Source organism: Hippoglossus hippoglossus, chromosome 17 (genome assembly GCF_009819705.1).
Source record: "Hippoglossus hippoglossus isolate fHipHip1 chromosome 17, fHipHip1.pri, whole genome shotgun sequence".
NCBI classification, from domain to species: Eukaryota; Metazoa; Chordata; class Actinopteri; order Pleuronectiformes; family Pleuronectidae; genus Hippoglossus; species Hippoglossus hippoglossus.
In genome coordinates, this window is record NC_047167.1 from 16,632,663 (window position 1) to 16,653,238 (window position 20,576).

The 20,576-nt window shown below is 41.4% G+C and overlaps 3 protein-coding genes across 3 annotated transcripts in view; 2 read left to right on the forward strand and 1 right to left on the reverse strand.

Moving 5' to 3' along the window:
• Positions 1-222: 222 nt before the first annotated feature.
• cx47.1 (connexin 47.1) lies at positions 223-5,027 on the reverse strand. Its single transcript, XM_034612561.1, has 2 exons — positions 4,577-5,027; positions 223-2,601 (listed from the first exon to the last, which is right to left on the reverse strand). Exon 2 carries the CDS (start codon positions 2,570-2,572, stop codon positions 1,313-1,315), a length of 1,260 nt encoding a protein of 419 aa, XP_034468452.1. The 5' UTR covers positions 2,573-2,601; positions 4,577-5,027; the 3' UTR covers positions 223-1,312.
• Positions 5,028-15,202: 10,175 nt separating this feature from the next.
• LOC117777689 (5-beta-cholestane-3-alpha,7-alpha-diol 12-alpha-hydroxylase-like) lies at positions 15,203-16,987 on the forward strand. The gene has a single exon (XM_034612560.1). The coding sequence runs from the start codon at positions 15,220-15,222 to the stop codon at positions 16,753-16,755; it is 1,536 nt and encodes a 511-aa protein (XP_034468451.1). The 5' UTR covers positions 15,203-15,219; the 3' UTR covers positions 16,756-16,987.
• A 2,832-nt stretch (positions 16,988-19,819) lies between these two features.
• ccdc13 (coiled-coil domain containing 13) overlaps positions 19,820-20,576 on the forward strand; it is a 30,386-nt gene continuing 29,629 nt past the window's right edge. Inside the window, exon 1 of the mRNA XM_034612550.1 lies at positions 19,820-19,902. The gene's annotated coding sequence lies outside the window, so the exon portion shown is untranslated. The remainder of the gene's footprint in view (positions 19,903-20,576) is intronic.

Sequence of the window (20,576 nt, forward strand, 5' to 3'; positions counted from 1 at the left end):
ATGTGTGATTTATTAAGTTATATAAATCTTGGGTTAGGGTTAGGGTTGAGTTATTTACAATTTGTCATTGTTGTTGTAAGGTCTACAATATATTTTGTTTTGGCTTTAATCAGATCCTTTTTTGTCACAACACTTGAATGGTTTTCTTTTTTGCTGTAACCCCACACCTTAAACCATATAGTGTTCATTCAAATGACAAGACAGCTACCATGAAGCAGGAAGTCAGAGGTTTCAAATACGTTTATTTCTTCATGAATAAAATACCAGAACAGTCTTTAAAAATCTTAGGCACTTTGAAGTATGACAACAGTGAAGGCAGGGGTAAATATTACTTTAAAACCAGTTTTAGAAACATACTCTGCTTCAGTGACAAAAGAACTAATTTGATCATCTTCAAGACAACATGCCTAAACACAACATAACTGTAAGCAAACTAAATAGCAAAGGATGGGATCTCTACCGTAGCCTAAATGTACTGTATGTTCCCAGTTGTACAGCATGCATCATCTGCTTCAGATTGAAAAAAAGAAATCAGTATATGTTTTAAAAAATAATCAGACTTTCTCTTCACTTACCTCTTTGGAAAACATGGAATAGATAAAGGCTTTGCACGCAACGACCGAAGATCGTCACACTGTGCGGATGTTTACCAGGCGAGCCTCCTGTGACACAGCCCTGTTCTATCACCCTTATCAAAAAAATAAAAATATATATATATATCTTTCGGCTAAATATTCCACCTCTAATCTTCTTCCAGCAACACTCATCCAAACATAACTCCCCAAATGTCAATCATGCATCTTTCCAACAACAATCATCACGCTTCAGGAATGACACATTATGCGTTGATACAGTGTTTTGTACTGCATTTTCAAATTCGGGCCTAGGGTACAATCACACACTTCCAATGTTAAATTTCTTCAAATAAATCCAGTTAAGCAGCAGTCAAGGGTAGATCAGATAATATACTATATAATATACTTTGAGATTTTAGCTGGAATTAAAGATAAAGAGAGTAAGCATATGTTAATCATGTCTGAAAGCTATGGCAAGCACGAAATGACACACTACAGTAATAGGAGATTCATGAGTCTGGATTTGATAATTCCATCATGTGTATTTTTTTTTTTTTTCACAAAAACTATAAGCATACTGTGTAATGTACTCCTTCAGCCAGTGTGATTGAAATTCTCAGTTGTTATTGTCCAAAGTCACATCTCGTACTCACTCACGCATCCTCCAGTGTCCCAGTACAGTCCTGGAGTCTTAAATGTTTTTTTTACTATTAATATACTTAATTTTGTATTCATGTCTAGATCCAGACAGAGGTCTTTCCATTTTTTACAATAGTCGCAGCCTTCTCTGTGGCTGATTTCGGCCTTGCCCCTTGTTTCTCCTGCACTGTGTTGACGCGGTTTTGCTCTGCCATAGTTCCCCCAGATACAGGACTACTGGTTCTGGAGGTTTGCTGGGTGTTTTTGGTCTGATATGTCTGAAAGGCCATATCAAGCTGCTCCTGGGCAACCCGTAGGTGCCGATGCAGGCTTGCCAGATCGGAGGGGATGTTCTCGTCCGGGCTGGTGCACTGCTGCTCCTGGGCCACGTTAGCCATGTTCTGCTCGTGGGTGATGAGGCTGTTGGGAATCCTGCCAGGTTTGTCTGTCTTCATCACTAGATTGTAGCCTGGAGGGGAGGCAGGGATGTTGCGAGAGAAGGGGTAGCCGTAGGTCGTCCGTCGACCCCGATTCCTCTTCATGCGAAGCGTATCCCGAAAAGTACCAATTCCCAAGTGAAGCATCTCACACACATTTAACACTAGACAAAGACAGCTTACCACATACATGATGAGGAGGAAGATTGTTTTCTCTGTGGGCCTAGAGATGAAACAGTCCACGCTGTGCGGACAGGGAATCCTGCTGCATACATATGAAGGATTAACACGAAAACCATAGAGGAGATACTGTCCTGCAAGGAAAGCTATTTCAAAAATTGCTCGTGACATGAGCTGAAGAACATAGATTCTCATCAGTCCTTCTTGCATAATTCTTCTGCGGCCATCATGTTTTGGTTGATCTTTTCTGCTGCTGCTGCTGACTGGCTCAGGTTTGACCTCCTGCACCTCCAGAGTATCCTCATAGATCATTGGCTCAGCATCGTCATCTTCCTCCTGCTCTAACACATCCTCCAGGTGGTGGCTCCCCCTCCATCTGGAATGAGGTGGTGGCTTTTTGCAGAGCCTCTGGTGCTTCCTGCGCTCCACCTCTGAAGTTCGGGCAATCTTGTGAATAGCATAACCCATGTACATAATGGAGGGAGTGGAGATCATGATGATCTGAAAGACCCAGAAGCGCACGTGCGAGAGGGGAGCAAAAGCATCGTAGCATACGTTGTCACAGCCCGGTTGTTTGGTGTTGCAGGTGAACTTGGTCTGCTCGTCCGAATAGATGGACTCACCTCCGACTGCTGTGAGCACGATGCGGAAGATGATGAGCACGGTCAGCCACACTTTCCCCACGAAGGTGGAGTGGTTGTGGATTTCTTCCAGGAGACGAGTTAGAAAGCTCCAGCTCATGTTGGTCTTTCAAGCTTTTCAACTAGAATCTGCAAAGAAACGATTAGAAACGAAAGAAAAGCTTATAAGCTATGATGGGACACTGAAAAAGGCATGAATTCAAAATGCATTGTTAACTGTACTAGCAATCACAGTGAAAAATCATTATATTTAAACAGAAGACAAACACCACATTTGAGAGTTGCAATTTTCCTCAAAAAAGAAAGAAAAATAGCGGTTGATCAATTATCAAGTTGCTAATTTATTTCTGTCCATAAATTTATTGATTAAGCTGTTTACCATTTCAACTCTAATCTACTGTAGACCTATAATTTCTGAGTAAATTACTGAGACAATCACTGTTAATATTTCATTCTTATGTTCAATTTTTGTTAATTTATACACAAAGGAATTTGTCAGTTTGCTGTTTTAGTTTTAATAAATGTTTGCAAATGTCTCAAACATGAAATATTCTCATCTGCTCAGGACTTCTTGATGTAGAGGAGGCATCCATCTTCAACAGATTGCATGTCTGAGCGTTATGGACAAAGGCTTGAGTTGATTCACGTTAGCAGTGATGTCATTCACTCACCCCATCCCAACACACGCCACGCAACATTTCATTCAAGCTGGTGGCTCGAAAAAAAGAGGGAAATTATATCGGACCCAACAAAAGAAAACATAAAATGAAACTGACAAAAGCTCATTCAGGTAAGAAATAAATGCATTTGAAACCTCTGATTTCCAGCTTTGTAGTAGCTGTACACACTGTATGGTGTGTTTAGGAAAGAAACTGGAGTTGAACTCAAATTAAGTTGTGTGGTTACAGCAAGAGTATGTTCCACTGAGAGTGTCATTTCAGAAACATACTGCTCATGGCGCTTTAACAGAAGCGTCGTACCTCTGTCCCTTCATTCACGGGCCAGAGCCAGAGAGGTCATGTTGATCTCATGACTGTGACACTGTGTTCCCCGGTGTGGGATGTGCCATCTCCCCTGCCATCTGAGTGAACAGGAGAGAGGCTTGTTGCTCCGCTGTGACGCCTCTCCTCCAGATTCTAGATCCAGAACTGCTCACGCCAGGGAGGAGTACAACCACATGGAGACAGATGGCACCTATGGTGGGCAACTCATGTCTGCCCTAGGATGGCACGACAGCAGGGCCGCGTCACAGGATTTACACTGGAGTTCAAATGATTTAGTTGCGTGTCACAGCATCAGCCTAATTTGTACAATAACAACCACTACTGACATGTAGGTGACCTTGAGATATCTGAGTGATGTGTTTAGCAAACCGTTGTGCAGCTTTATAATGTTGATTAATAGTCTGTCTCTAATTAGCTCAGGTGCTGCAATTTTAACCAGGTTGTCTTTGATTTGTAATTCAAGGGAGACTTCCCTGTTTAGATATTTAATGTAATTATAGATGAATAGTAATTATTTCAAATTAAGAGCATGTATGTAAATGCAACGATACTTTTAAAAACAAATCTAGAACTGGGTAAATTTTAGATCATGATTTGGATTTATTCCTTTTTGCAAAAAGCTAGAGCATATATTACAAAAAAATTATAAATATGAATTGCATGTTAAGTAATAATAATAGTTGTTATAATTTTAATGATTAAATAATTCGATTTTTTTAATTGCATAAGGATCACTTCTAAAATTTGATGATGAAGCTGTAAAGTAGACAAACGATATCCTAGCTTTATTTGTATGGTTAAGACAAATTTTTAATTTGTGATCAGATATTTTATCATGAGCACACATGCAGATCTATTCTGCTGTAGTTTACACTCATTCAGAATTTCATCATTTAGGACAAACAAACAAAAATTAATTTAATTACAATTGCTTTGCCTCTAAAGCAGACTGTGGTATTTGAAAATATATTTCAACAGGATTCATTCAGAAAGTGGACCCCACAAACAGTTCAGAGTTTGACTGGTACAGCCCGGTCTATCTACAGGATAGTTGAACAAACATGTTCTTTAGAAGGAAGTCAGTAAGTGACACAACCCACCTGGTAAAGCTGTACATGTATGTTCCATTCTGAAGGTCTCCTCTGCCCTCTCTAGATATTCCCTCAATCCGATCCATGGATTTCCACCTCCATCCTTACGTCCTGGCCTTTGCAAACTTACTGATAACTTACGAAAGGCAAAAAAAAAAGGCAAAAAATAGCAGGAACAACGAGAAAACTTCTAGGAGTATAGACTTTCTATTTATCCTGTTTTCTCCCTCTGTGAAGAAGCGAGGTCTCGCTGCTGTGAATGCCTCACATTCTGCCTTGTGTCTGTTTTCTATTACACCAGCCCTCTGCCCGAGAAGGAAGTATAAAAAACAGAGAGGCAGAAGAAAAGAAAAATCCTCCTCTGGCAAGTGACCCTCATCCAAGGGTTCAGACTGGAGGATATCGTTGTGCAGACTGAAATGAACACCCAGCTGAGGAAGCGTGTTAATCGCTGTACTGTCAACCTCTTCCCAACACTCATATGAAACATTTGTAACACAGCTGATGAGGGTCTCTCTCTCTCACCCTCTCTCTCCCCCCCCCCCTCTCTCTCTCTCTCTCACTCTATGTCTCCATCCATCTATGTATCTCTTGCAGGTTAATCTCTTCATACCCCTCAACAATCTAAACAGCAACAGAAGTGGCTCAGTCTGAGGAAAATTATGAGATATAGAGTTGCTTCACACACATTTATGACAATCACACACACATGCACACACACACACACATACTTACCAATTGCACATTAGCAGCCTCTATATTATCAGTTATATAACAGTGTACAGTGGGTAACAGTTATGAAAAAAATAAAACTTGGGGGGGAGGGGGGGGGGGTGTAAAGACGGGGCGATGGAGGACAGAAGTGTCACACAGACACAAGCCACCTTGCCTCAGTGCAGATCCGCTAGAATGTAACCAGCAGGTACGCTCAGTCATATCGAGTGTCATAATATTTGGATCTTCAATCCAGGCATATGGCCAGATAGCAGAGCAGCGGACAGGTCGCACTCTGCTTCAGCGCTCCGTGTCTTTTCCGACTTGATGTTTACACCCCAAGCTTTCACCTCGGCCTGTGGCAGTAGCACACGTTGTTACTTAAGGTGATGGACTTTTTCACATGATGGCAAGAATGGGGAGAGAAGCCCCCCTCTCTCTTTCGCTCTAACACACACACACACACACGTTTCTTTGTGTTCTCTGATGTGACACGACAAAGTACAGACGAGGAGGTGATTCATGCAAGATTAACATCGGAAAGGAATTCCTCCATCACTTTATTCCCCCCCCCCCGTCAAGTTGGTAAGGGATCTAAACTCAACTACTTTTAACAGAGGACAGATGAACGGGTTAGTGTCTGGCTTGCATTAATGAAACGCATCTGGTCATTGTCACGGCGGCCATATTATTATAATGCTACCTTCACAAGGCCCTCAATAACCCTTTAATTATGACCTGTATACGGCCATAAAGTGAAGAATAACATTCAACAACACCAGTAAGTTCACCATCAATCAGATCACAGTTAGTCAGTGACTTAAATGATGATGAAAAGACCTTGATTTCCAAAACCCTACATTGTCCAGATAACTTTGGCCCCGACATTCAAATACGACTCGAAACGGCGTCATTTCCAACATGTTTTTAGCCTAAATTTCCTCTGATATCCTCCTCTGGAGCCACGTTCGTGCGTGGATCACAGCTCGGACATTCAGGCTAAAAACAAGGTGGAAATTACGTCGTTTTTTTTCGATTTGTGAATATGATTAAATATGAATACATTTTACATATAACATTGTATTGATTGATGACAACTGCAACAACTCATATCTAAAGGAAAATAATATTAGCGTATGAGAAGTCGTTGCATTCAGATCTCGTTCTGTTTGAGTTGTTTGTGGTCTGAGAGCCAGCCATCTGGGCCTGCAGGACCCCTCCTCCAGAGGCCTTGCCTTAAAGCCTCCCCTCTCCATCTGACTGAGGAGATGTGGCGTAGTGAGCAGCCCGAGCTGAGGAAAAGACGACGGGGGATGCTGCTGGAATGACTAGAGCATTTGGGGTTTGGACATGTGCAGTCCCTAAGGGACAGATGAGCACGTGTTTTTAAGTTGTGATGCATTCCTGTTTTCTTCCATCTTCCTCAATCTACCCATCATCCACGAGACGCAGATGGTGAAGATGACTGAGAAGTGAGAGTTAGTGTGATTTAAACTTTAAGTCAATTAAAGTTTATATTCCTCGACAGTTGGTAGAACTCTCTGCCCATGGCTGCGGTTTACAATTAACACCCAGAGAGGATGGACACTTAGAACATCTTAGATATTAATAAACACATAAACATAAATTTCCCCCTAAAAGAAAACCATAATTTTGTCCTCTACTTCTTCTATACCATGCATGGAGAGAAGAAAACAAGAAAAACAATCTACAATTGTATTTTATTGAAATTATTAAAGAAAATGGACTTATGATATATTTAAATTTCATTATTATAGTTCTAATAATAATAATGGCATTTATGTAAAAAAGTGTTATTGTGAGATAATAGATTTCTAATTTCCTTTTAATTTGTTTTTGAGACTGCAGTAAAATATTTGAAATGTTCCTAGTTATTTAAAACAAAAACAAAAACGTGCAAAGTCGAAGAGTCAAACCAATGACTGTCTAGACATGAAAATGTTGTCACCGCATGTGTCCTCAGACAATTCGGGCTTTTCTAGCTTTGGGAAACTAGCTCACGTTGATAAATATTGATTGGACTGCCCAGAGCCAGGAAAATATTCCAGAACTCCCCCTGCAAGACAATGCTTGACATTGCTCTTGTTATGAGGCACCACTGGCATCCTGTGACAGCTAAATGACAGTGTTTAATATTCATAAGGTTAAAGTTATATTTAGAGTCAAATGTAAGATGTAAATCTGATTTTTTTTGGATTATGGTAGCATCTGTAACATAACAACAAATCTTACAAAATCTAACATGACGGCTGACAAATGAACACACTGTACTTGGCAAAATGACAAAAAATGATTGTGGTGCACATGAGAACTCGCTGTACAAATCATATCATACATGTATGATGTCTTCAATTGCACAAATGTTTTAATGACATGATGTCTATGTCCCAGACATTTTCAGAGGTCACTGGGAGCTGTGAGGGTTTGCAGCGTCGCCAAGTGCGATGCAGCACGGAGGAGTGAAGATCTCGACAACTCTCCTTGTCCGCCACCAATGTCAACGCAAGAGTTTTATCCACATGGATTTACTGAACAAAGTTGATGAGAGCAGGCTGGGGGCTGAAGAGGTCTGTGTTTACGTAACAGATCGAGCTCCACCATGTGACTTGGATGCCCCCCTCCCCCTCCCTTAGAGGAAAGAATGACACAAGACACCAGAGCAAAAACATGCAACTTGGTGCTCGGACTCCTCCCCCTCTTCCATCTCTCCCACCACTATCATCATTAAACTGCTCTCACCAGCCTGTTGGAGGCGATCCCATAGGCAGCCTGAGAGTGGTGGCAGTCCTATCTCATTTGTTCATTTTTCTCCCAGTTTCTCAGCTGAGCGTACCCTACCCCTGGGGTGAGTGCGTCCCGTGCCAGTTTTACTAAGGCCGGACTCTACTGAAGCGACTGAGATGAAAAGCCTTGAGGTGGATGCCAACAACTTTCCTCGGCCAGCGTCTCCCACATATGAGCAAAGCAACTTGTGATGTGTGTGCATTTCACTGTTAAAAAACTGCAAAGTTGTTATCATTGACATTGTACCTTGGCTCAGTTGCTGGAATTTTGCCACACCACTACCAAGCGTACCCTGGTAATACATTTATGGTATTAATTAAGTTTGAATATAAGAGTCTTTATGTATTCTATCAAATTCTCATTTTCATTGTAAACTAGACATCAAAATTTACTTGGTGTGTGTTGTTGTTTATCAAATTACTGAAAGCACTGAGCTATTGTATCAGATATCAAATATATCAAATAAAATGTCTAGACAGTCATTGGTTTGACTCTTTGAGTTGGCACGTTTTTGTTTTTGCTTCTAGCCTTGGTCCCTGTTTGAGAAGAAATTCAAATTTTTCTGCTCGGAGATGCTACAGGCATTCTGATAGTAAATATTTGCAGCTAAAAACTAAATGATTTTTTCCGTGGAACTTTACAGGCATCATGATCTGAAAATTCATCCTTCGTTTATATTTATATGTTTCTGAGTAGAGAAGGAATGCAATCAAAACTTCCTTCTTATCTGGAAGCCGCAGAGCATTGCATCAGTTTTGCTTCACCCGCTGGATGTTTCTGTCATAATTAACCCTTGACCTTTGTCAAAACTAATTTGACCTATAGTGTAATTTCCTAAATTCCTCTGTCACTTAATTTTGATTACTTTTCCCTCTTGCTGGCAAACCGTCCACAAATTGTAGATCAAGTGAAAAAAACGTTGCACAGAGCCAATGCCCTCATTCTGAATGAAAATACTTAAGCAATAATATTATTCATGAGAGAAGCTGTTGTATGTTTTCATGTCTAAACATGAGCAGAGCACAAACTCATTTCAGTTTGCTGGACAGCATGTGGATCACAAGGGTCCCGGAAAAGAATAAAGACATCCTGAAAACAAGACTGATTATAATATACTGATGTATTCAACGACAGGCCCGTATAAATAACACTTTGGTGGTGTCAACTGTATTTTCCAAATAATATGTCTCTTTTAGGGACCTGGAGTATCCTTGTGTTCTAAAATTAAACACATGACGGATAGTTTGATAACGGAGAAAAGTGAAGTATTTCCTCATCCGAATGTTCCCCTAACAGGGTGATGAAACAGCATTTTGACCATCATGTAGGGAAATAAAATTAGGGCACAGTTTATCATAACAGATCGGTGATCATATGCAAAATAACATTCAGTTCACAAGATCTACATCATTTTTATTGTTTTATTCACCAATATCAGGGCAGTAAAATTCACCACACAACTAACCATCCAAATAAACAAAATAAAAGGGCTTTGCTTGCGGAGCTACAGGGCTTTAATCTTTGACATTATCTTGTCTTAACTGACTATGTCATGGGCTGATCTGAGGCAAGCCCAAAGGACCAGCAGACCTAGTCAGGGTCATTTGGACTACAAGAGATATGTTTACTGCAGCTCCTCCTCCTTCCTTCCTTCCTTCCTTCCAGACGCTGTAGTGCCATTGCCCTTCTCCAACTCAGTGAAGTCCAGACACTAGTAGCAATGCTGCAGGACCCCAACGATAACAGCAATATACCATATCTCTTTAACACACTTACGCAACAAAAACTCAGATCAAAACTGTATGTGCACATACTGGATAGGTGTGATGTTTAAGTCAGTGATCTAGTCAATCGAGATGAAGGATGTAGATCCGATCTTAAATTTTGGACACTGCTGTGTGACAAGTGGAACGCATGTCTTTTTTCTACAACAATAAAGTAGAGACAACCCTTTCCCTCAGATTCTTTACTGATGCTGCTCCCTCTATTGGTTTTGGCTGGGGTCAACAATAATAATGAGCTTGCTCTTCCCTCTTATGTTCAATCCACTGCTCTGTATCCTATCATCGTTGCATGCATTCTCTGGGGCAATTCTTGGTCGAGGAAACAAATTATAGTTTTCTGTGATAATGAAGCAACCGTTAACATCATTAACAAAGGTCGCTCCTCTATTCCCAATTTTAATCTGCATTCAGGGCACTAACCCTCTGTGCTTTTATTGTTCATTGTTGTAAATCTTGATATATGCTACCTTCATCCATCAAACCTTCTGTAGCAGGTATTCACTTTCATTTAAGATGCAGAGATCCTTCAGTATGTAGCCTGCTCAGGAATCCTCCATTCACCTCCTCTTCAATGGCCTTGGCCTCTCTTTGCCTTGAGTCCATAAGCTGGTGATCCACGTAAGGCAGGGGTGTTTTGATCCGTATGTAGATGCTTTATTAGAAGCCATATTCTTGGCTCCTTTCTATTAGTTTATCAGGTGCAGCAAATTCACTACCAGTTTTGACTCTCTTGACCCCTTGCATGATCTTTCCATATCCGATATCACCTTCGACACTTGTTCGCAATCCACCTTAAGTACTCAAAATCTGATAGAGAGGGCAGAGGTTCAACTGTCATATCACAAACTAACACTGCTTTCTGTCCTCCATCTTCTATAACCCGATATTTCCAATGGTGTCATTGAGGGAAGCAAGATGAACCCCTGTTCCTGACTGATTGAAGGAAAGGCAATATCCAGATCTCGGTTCACGTCTCGCATTCACCTACTCTGCAAACCCGTCCCAGCGGTACACCTTGCACTCATTTCGCATTGGTGCTGCGACCACTGCTGCTGCATTGGTCCCTGAATCCACCATAAAAGCCATGGGTCGTTGGTCTTCAGCAGCCTTCAAGTGTTAGACTTAGACAAGATTATTTTAGCTCAAAAGAATATGAGTGCTAATGCCTGAACAGCAGATCTTTCAGTCATGTAATAAAGTGCTGCATTTGGATGTGCATTGATCTGCTTAGCAGATAATTAGAGGTCTGCAGCAGGCTTGCTGCCACACATGGATAAATCACATAACTGCAGTGTGACCTCTCGCAGAATGCACACTTGCATTATTTAGTCAATAATTTTAGAGGTCTGCAGCATGCTTGCTGCTACATATAGATAATATTATCTATATGGCACTGGATTTCCATTGTTTTAGGCGTTTTTGTGTGTGTTCCCTGTTTTATCTAATCATGCTGCGTGCCTAATCGAGGGGACATCCAAAGAATGGAGCCATAACTGTGTTCCCATTTGTGCAATAATGGTAAATTCATGACGAAGTGTTCCTGACTGAAATGAAGCATTGCGTTAGTTCATGCAGGACACAGACTCATGTGCTCCAGCTGTAATCAGCTGTCAGCTACTGATAGCTTTATGGTTGCTCGTCAGTCACTTACCAATCACAGCCCATTCTCTCAACTTGTGCTCTGCTGCTAGCAACTCACCTCCACCTTTTAGCAATGATATATATAGACTAGTTTAGAGCTCATCTTTCTCTTCTCTTAGTGGACAATTTTAGCCACTAGATGACCCTCGTTTTAAAACAACACAGAATCCTCAAGTACTTTCCAAATATTTTGTAAAACTGTCCAGATACCCACTGAGGTGACTGATCCGTAGACTGTTGTCACTCACCAGTTAAAGATAACAGCCCCAATACTGATAGAAATAACCAAGCTGTCAATGAGTAACATTTGCTGGTACGATGAAGGAACTGACTGCACACAAACGTCACAGCTAATTTGCAGTAAGGTCCCCCGATGTAACATTGGGGTAAGTTTGAGCCAATAACTGTGGGAAGAAGATGAAAAGAGTTAATTCTTTACTGTTCGTTTCAGTGGTTTTGTAATTTGCCATATTGCAGTGTAAGATTGTTTGTTTAATGTTGTTTAAACAGGAGCAATCCTTGTTCATTATCATTTCAAATATTTATAGAGCCGAAGTCAACGTTCATGCAAAGCCAATACAAGCATCCCTGTAGCTGTCAGCCTAACTGACAGCATGGTAATAGATGTAACTTATCACTTGTAACTTATTCTACACATCATGGGGGAGCATCCTGGGCGGAAATCCAGAGGTTCTGTTTCACTGCTCAGGCTCGGAGGGATGACACTGACAATGGGTCATTTTTCTTCAAGACCCCTCACCACCAAGTACAGGCAGGACACTCAGGAGACCAGCTTCCTGCCAAAGGCCCCATTGTTCCCCAGGCCATCCGCCTCCATTACCATGACCACCAAGTGTTTATCTGTTTGATCCAGGATGACTATAACTACTACCCCATTCATTCACAAATAAATTAACTGTCATGTAACTTTGGACCTCTAAAACTTTGCTTTTCCTAATGTAGCTCTGTGTGTGTGTGTGTGTGTGTGTGTGCGTTCCTGTACTTATACGTTTGTCAGGACCATTTCATTTTAAGCATAGACCCTATGAGTGAGGACATTTTTGAAAAGTGAGGACGTTTTGGCCGGTCCCTCCTTAGGGTTAAGACTTGGTTTTAGGGTTAGGGTTAGAATTAGGTTTAGGTTAGGGTTGGGGCAACGGTTGGCATTTATTTGTGATGGTTAAGGTTAGGGTAAGGGGCTAGACATTTCTCACATTCAGCTGTGACTCAAACAGTATTACTCAGCCACAGTTTGTCGACAGAGCTGAACTTGCTTTGCAGGTTAATGAATGATATGCTGCATCAGTGCATTATCACCATGTGTGTGAGTCTCAACTGTTTTTTTTTATTGTGTTGCCTGCAACTGCTCTGAGTTAGGTTGTGGACAAGTGGTACAGGATGTGGTAAATTACATTTCATCTACAAAACAATGTGCTCTATTGGTCGATGTTGTGTGCACCTCATGTATTTGTCTTCTTGTGAGCGTTATCCCCACCAGATTCTAAATCTCACAACAACTCTGTAACATTTGTAATTTTTGTTTGCAAATCCAGAGTGAGATGAGAGACTTTTTTTTTTTTTACAAGGGGGTGTTCAGGAATTTTTTAACATCCTCACACAATACTGTATATGCCACTATTATGTATATTGTATATTACACATCATGTCTGTACAGGAGAATAGTGCCTGTCTAAATTCCACAGATACTCCCTTCTCTCTCTAAGCAGTACCCAAGGTCAGGTTATAGATAAAGGTCTAACCAACAGTACATTGTTGTGTCTATGTTGAGGGACTTTCATATCTAACTCAGATGTGCCAGACAGAGAAACTTCAACTCTCACCAACTTCAACTCTTGTGTGTATTTCACCAATGGCAAGACGCAAGGACACAATGTGATTTAGGAAAGCGAATGTAGCGAGGTGGGAAAGCGGGGATAGTGATAGGTTGCCACAACGCCACCTGGGGAATTTCACCTCCAGGAAATAACTCAACTATTGTAAGTGCAGCAGCACAGGTTCGTTTAAATCACGGGGCAAGAGACGTGTTTAACTAATAAACAAAGAACTTTAATATAACCAAATAAATGCATAAATCAACAAACAAAAATGAAAACAACACAACACCAATCAACAGGCAATACAACGCTTGACATGAGCAACGCAGGGACAGGGCTGGGACTTACCGCGGCGACAACCAAAGAAAAAGGGGAAGGATTAATAAACTCGCCACCCGTGACACAGCAAACCAACAAAACGGGTTGTGAAGAAATCCCCGCCACCAGGAATTGGGTCGCCGCCTCAGGCCCACAGCACCTGACCAACAATAAAAGAATAATTAAAACATGTCCGCGTGGAAACAACAAAACAAAACAACAAAACAACGAAATACCAACCAATATAAACAGTATTTAAAAGGTTGCTAAAAAACTAGGCGTCCCTTTGTGGTGATCACTCCACGCGCCGTGAAGGTGTAGCGTGGAGAGCCACAGTGCACGAGACAATACTCCAAGAACACACAGAATTGGTCCTGAGCCCGGGCAGTCTCCAAGTGTGGAGCCGTGCTCCTATCAGCTACCACAGTTCATTAAAAGTGTGAGTTAGGATAGTGCAATTTCCGGTAAAGCCAAAACAGCAGGTCCGTCTGAGACGTGGTGGCCAATGACGGCCGACGAAGGAGCAGGGCCTCTAGGAGGGCGAAATAAACAAATTTAATAATTAATATAACAACTGAATTGGGTGAATAATGGGGCCATACGCACCACCCTGCAAGCCAAGGCACCGTCACAGCAACCCGGAGGGTGGGAGTCTCCCCCAGCCGTAGATGAGTCCAGCTGTTGCATGACATAAACAGTCAGCTTGGGTTTAAGAGAAGCAAGAGCCGGCAGACAACGTTACTTACAAAGCAGGCCCGCAACTGCACCCCGAAGGTCCCCCGGCGGAGCGATCCCACGCCAGCAGTCAGTCACGCTGCGTACGAGGGGGGAAAATTAGAGGAGGCGCTGGCTGTTGCACAACCACGCCGCGGCTACAGAGGTAGCTCTTCCGCGCTATCCACGACCCACCGGAGAGGAGCGGAAACGGAAGGAGTGCGAGCCAAACACGGCCGCCTCCTTAAATACGGGACGCCTGACGTCGCCCAATGACTGGTGCGCCATTAGAACAGGTAGAGCGCCCCGCAGCGGCAGGGAGGGAGCGCGCATCTGGCTACACATACTTGAGGCTTAACTATCCAATAGGATGCAAACACCTACATGTTACATAGAGAGTGACAGCAATTCTAGCCATTCATGGATATGCTGTTGGAATGGGTGACGCAAGTAGAGGAAGATATATTGGGATGCTGTGGAAGACATCGTCAGACAAGGGGGTGACAATTGCTCATGTTACTCTGTTAGCGTTTGTATATAGTTCCACCTACTGGTCTCCTTGCTGCATCAAGTCTACATTAAAATCTTCTGCATAAGACACCAGCTGCTGCCTGATTTATCCTTTCACCAGCTTCCAGAAAGGTTCCATAACAGGGGGGAGTGACTAAGGCAATACCTATCCTAATGAGAACATCATGTGCATAACATGTATATATGTGGTTGGCTATTCATGGGAAATTACCTGAATCTGATCACAAAAGGGAGGAGCAACGTTTCTCTACATAATGTGGGATGTGGAGCTTAACTCCTAATCACTGTGTGTCTGTTACAGGAATCAGTCATGGGACTGCTGCTACCTCTCCTTCTTGGTTTACTCTCCTGTTTGATTGGAGGACTCTACCTACTTGGTGTGTTTCGACAGCACCGACCAGGAGAACCCCCTTTGAATAAGGGGCTCATCCCTTGGCTGGGTCATGTCTTGGAGTTTCGCAGGAACACATTAAAATTCATGGAGAGGATGAAGCAAAAACACGGCGATGTGTTCACAGTGCAGCTGGGAGGGTTTTATATCACATTCCTTCAGGATCCTCTGTCGTTTGGGGCATTTGTTAAGGAGAGTCGAGAAAAACTGGACTTCAGACCGTTTGCTAAACATCTGGTGCGCAGAGTGTTTGGATATGTGGCAGAGGGGGATGACCACACTTTTCTCCAGGTCTCCAGCAACAAGCACCTCAAGGCGGACGGCCTGAAGGTATTGACACAAGCTATGATGGATAATTTGCAGAATCTGATGTCTCATGATATCGGCTCAGCAGCAGACCAAAGCAGCTGGAAAGAAGATGGACTGTTTATGTACAGCTACAATATCCTTTTCAGGGCCGGCTACTTATCTCTGTATGGCAATACATCTCCCAAGTCAGAAGAAAGTGAGGAGAAAGCCAAAGAGAAAGACAGAGCGGAATCTGAAGCCTTGTTTAAAGAGTTTCGTAAATATGACCAACTGTTCCCCAACCTGGCTTACGGGGTCCTCTCACCGAGGGAAAGGTTGGAAACAAAGAGGCTGTTGGAACTATTCTGGAACACTCTGTCGGTGCAGAAGATGAAGATGAAGAACAACGTCAGTGGTTGGATCTGGGACATGCACCAGTATCGAGAGGAGAAGGGTATGAAGGAGTCAATGATAAGCAGATGCATGTTCGTGCTTCTTTGGGGCTCTCAGGGCAACACAGGGCCCACTGCATTCTGGCTGCTCCTCTTCCTCATGAAACACCCAGAAGCCATGAGAGCAGTGAAGGAAGAGATTGACAAGGTTCTGAAGGAATCAGGGCAGGAAGTCAGACGTGGTGGCCCTTCTATCAACTTGACCTATGAAATGCTGAAGAAAACACCCATCCTGGACAGTGCTTTGGAAGAGACCCTCCGACTCTGTGTTGCACCTGTCCTCACCAGAGCTGTGCTCCAGGATATGACCCTCAAGATGGCAGATGGGCGTGAATATTTCATACGCAAAGGTGACAGAATGGCTATGTTTCCTTATTGTGCTGTTCAAACTGACCCAGAGATCCACCCTGACCCACATTCATTCAAATATGACCGCTTTCTGAATCCTGACGGGAGCAAGAAAACTGACTTTTACAAGAATGGGCAGAAGGTGAAGTTTTACACCATGCCCTGGGGTGCTGGGGTCTCCATGTGTCCCGGGCGTTTCTTTGCCTCTAATGAGATGAAGCAGTTTGTTTTCCTGGTGTTGGCCTACTTAGAGATTGAGCTGAAGAATCCTGAGGAGAAGATACCTGAATTCGACTTCAGCCGATGGGGCTTTGGATCCATGCAGCCTAACAGAGAGGTCCAGTTTCGATACCGACCCTCATTTTAAACCAACTAATCATTTTGACATCCGTGTCAAAAATTTTTTTTGATTTTGATCAAGTCTTTAAGCTTTCATTTGAAAAATGATGCTTCTGAAAAATGTGAGATTCCACAATGAAGTTTTACCTTTATTATTGTACCAGTGATAATCACATTAATTGTGTCAATAAAATGTGTTTAAATATTTTGTGCGTTAAATACATTTCCAACCTAAATATTAGCTCATCTAAATAACAGTTGACATGACAAATTTTGTGTTTCCTTAGCCAGTTTACTCAGATACAATAAAATAAGCTCTTATCTTTAGTAGCATCCAGCATCATTTAGCATGTCATATCTGTTGAGTGTCAGGGAACTGGTTTCAAAGAAATGATCGGAAGATAAAGGTTCGGTTTTATTTGGGAAAGTTGTCTGTCCAAAAACAGCACCCGTAATGACTAACATGTGTGCTGATTTCTGAAAATGATGCATTTTTTTCGCAACTTTCCTTTTTGCTTTTAAGTTTAAGTTTATGATGACAGGGCCTGTTGATTAAATAAGAGTGGAGTAGAAAGAAAATACGTTATCTTTGATTAATGAATAACACCTGTAATCTTTATTGTTTTACAGTGTCGAGACTGCATTCATTCAATCAAGTCATTACGGATGTTCATTGTGTGATCATGTCTGAAAATAAAAATCACTTTGTAAACATCTCTAGCTCAACTAACTATTAGCTATAGAAAATGACAATGTTGAATTGCTGTATTAATTTCTTACAATGTTTGTTTTGCTTTGATCCCCAATAAACAAAAAATCTGTGAACAGGTTTGTCTGATGCTGCTCATTTCTCCATCACGCTATCAATGCTATTGGCTTTCATTCTGTTTGGAAGAGTTCATCTCCACAAAAACCTCCTGTAGTTATTTCACACACGCACCACTGTTCTTCCCTCAACTCAAGAGCCCCCATGAAAATTATGCATAAGAGCATACTATTTGTTTTGCTCCCATGCCTTTAGAATAAATTTACAGGCAGGGAAAAATATACATTTACATTTATATTTTGCAAATTTATTTAAATCTTAGTTGGATCTTAGTTTCTCCCTCTCAATTTGGCTCCATGCAAAGCGACACTATTTAAAATGTAAAACATTAATCAAAAATGAACCTTTAATACCCGTTGAGTCATCTCACATGTTAAACACACGCACGTCTCTCTATAGTTGTGAGGATACTCATTGACCTAATGCATTCCCTAGCCCCTTACCCTAACCTTAACCATCACAACTAAATGCCAACCGTTGCCCCAACCCTAACCTAAACCTAATTCTAAACCTAACCCTAAAGTCTTAACCCTAAGGAAGGGCCGGCCAAAAATGTCCTCACTCATAGGGTCTATGCTTAAAATGAAATGGTCCTAACAAAGGTATAAGTACAGGAACACACACACACACACACACAGAGCTACATTAGGAAAAGCAAAAGCAAAGCAAAGTTTTAGAGGTCCAAAGATACATGACAGTGAATTTCTTTGTGAATGAATGGGATAGTAGTTATAGTCATCCTGGATCAAACAGATAAACACTTGGTCATCATGGTAATGGCGGCGGATGGGCTGGGGAACAATGGGGCCTTTGGCAGGATGCTGGTCTCCTGAGTGTCCTGCCTGTACTTGGTGGTGAGGGGTCTTGAAGAAAAATGACCCATTGTCAGTGTCATCCCTCCGAGCCTGAGCAGTGAAACAGAACCTCTGGATTTCCACCCAGGATGCTCCCCCATGATGTGTAGAATAAGTTACAATAAGTCGGTTAGGCTGACAGCTACAGGGATGCTTGTATTGGCTTTGCATGAACGTTGACTTCGGCTCTATAAATATTTGAAATGATAATGAACAAGGATTGCTTGTTGCATTTCTAATCTAGACATTTTCTGTACAATCATAGGATAGTGTATCCTGTTTAAACAACATTAAACAAACAAGGAAATAAGAGTCAAAGTTGTATCTTTAAATGAGACAGGGATGTGAACAGTTTGCCAGGAAAACAATACCCAAAGACTGAAACAATGATGCACTAGCATGTGTAACCATTCCTGTTTTTTTATAGCCTACATGTTTCTGTGCCATCTTACACTGCAATATGGCAAATTACAAAACCACTGAAATGAACAGTAAAGAATTAACTCTTTTCATCTTCTTCCCACAGTTATTGTTTTAAATACATTAAATGGCTCAAACTGACCCCAATGTTACAGGTCGGGGGACCTTACTGCAAATTAGCTGTGACGTTTGTGTGCAGTCAGTTCCTTGATGCTTACCAGCAAATGTTACTCATGGACAGCTTGGTTATTTCTATCAGTATTGGGGCTGTTATATCTTTAATCTTTTTTTTTTAGTCCCATGTCATAAAAACCTTCAACTCTGGCTTCATAAAATGTCATTTGTTTTATCAAACTCATGTTTTATTATGTGGAGAAGTGGGGAAATATACACATGTTCTCAAACACAAATTCATTAAACTATAATTCAAGGTTTTACGACAACAGGTAAAGTTCAAGTTAAAAGAAAGTCTGTGATAAAATCTCCACGTTCTGGCAAAACCAGTCAGTTCAAACTGTTGTCAGGCTTCATGGCAGATTAAATATTCATGTACCTTTGTAACAATTGTCGTGGCAATTTCTACAATCCCACTCTGACAACGAGGAACGAGACACAATTCTCTTACAGTATTGTCACACTTTAATGCTCAGAGCATGGTGCATACGACAAAGGTTAGTTTGTAATATGCACACCGATGGGAAACAGTTCTTTGTCTTTATACATTTGGCTCATCCCTCCCACTCTGGTTGGGTTTGTTACAAAGTCAAAGGTCAGGATCTTCTGATGACATCAAGGCAACAATGCCTTAGTTAAAGCAATCAGGCCAAGATTCATTCAGTTGTACAGGATACAGCATGATCAAGGTTACATTGTATGAGATTCAATCATGATCAATCAAAGGGGAAATTAACATGATCATATTGTGGTCAAAATGTTACATTTCCCTTACACAGTAAAGCTACTAAAGATAAAGCTCTGCCCAGTGGGCTGTAGGTTATTGCACAAAGGGATCACGATCGATGGCCTCGTTACAAAGATCAGTGTAGAGGGCTGAGAAGACTCTCACATTGTTACGGTTAGTTTTATCTTTATTTTATTGTTCATCTTTTGAAAGTAGTAAAAGAAGCAAAATAACGTCACCAAAACATGCCTGAACTTGTCAAGTCATCTGATTTACTACTCTACATTATCATGTTTGCTCTGTTGGTTTCCTTTATGTAGAGCACCACCTACTGGTTCTAACACCTCATTGGAAACTCTTGCAAAAGAAGCAACAGCTGAACTGTATGTAAGTTTTGATTTTACGAGGTTTATAAAATTGTTGTTGTATTGAATTAAACAGCTTTTTAATGTTTGGTGAAGATGTTAATTTATAGAGAGAAGAGAATATGAAATGCAATGTGTGTATGTTTTGTATGTTATAGATTAAATGATTCTTATGTGAAGAGGGACCTCAAAACCAAATCTCTCCTTGGGGCCAAAAAAGACTAAATACGGCTCTGGCAGCAAAGGTAAGAAGAGGTTACAACACAGTGACGTCAGAGATTTAACTGTTCAGGAGATGAGTAAGTGTCATTTATATTTAGTCATCACTTTTAACAGCTGGACCTCATCCGTCTCTGGAAATCACACAACTGGAGGTTACACAATACAAGCATGCATTGGATATTAGTCAAAGAAATACCACCAAGATTATCTTAGCTCAAAAGAATATGAGTGCTAAAGCAGATCTTTCAGTCATGTAATAAA

Coding starts and splice junctions, on each gene's coding strand:
- cx47.1 (XM_034612561.1), bottom strand. CDS start 2,572: ATGAGCTGGAGCTTTCTAACTCGTCTCCTGGAAGAAATCCACAACCAC.
- LOC117777689 (XM_034612560.1), top strand. CDS start 15,220: ATGGGACTGCTGCTACCTCTCCTTCTTGGTTTACTCTCCTGTTTGATT.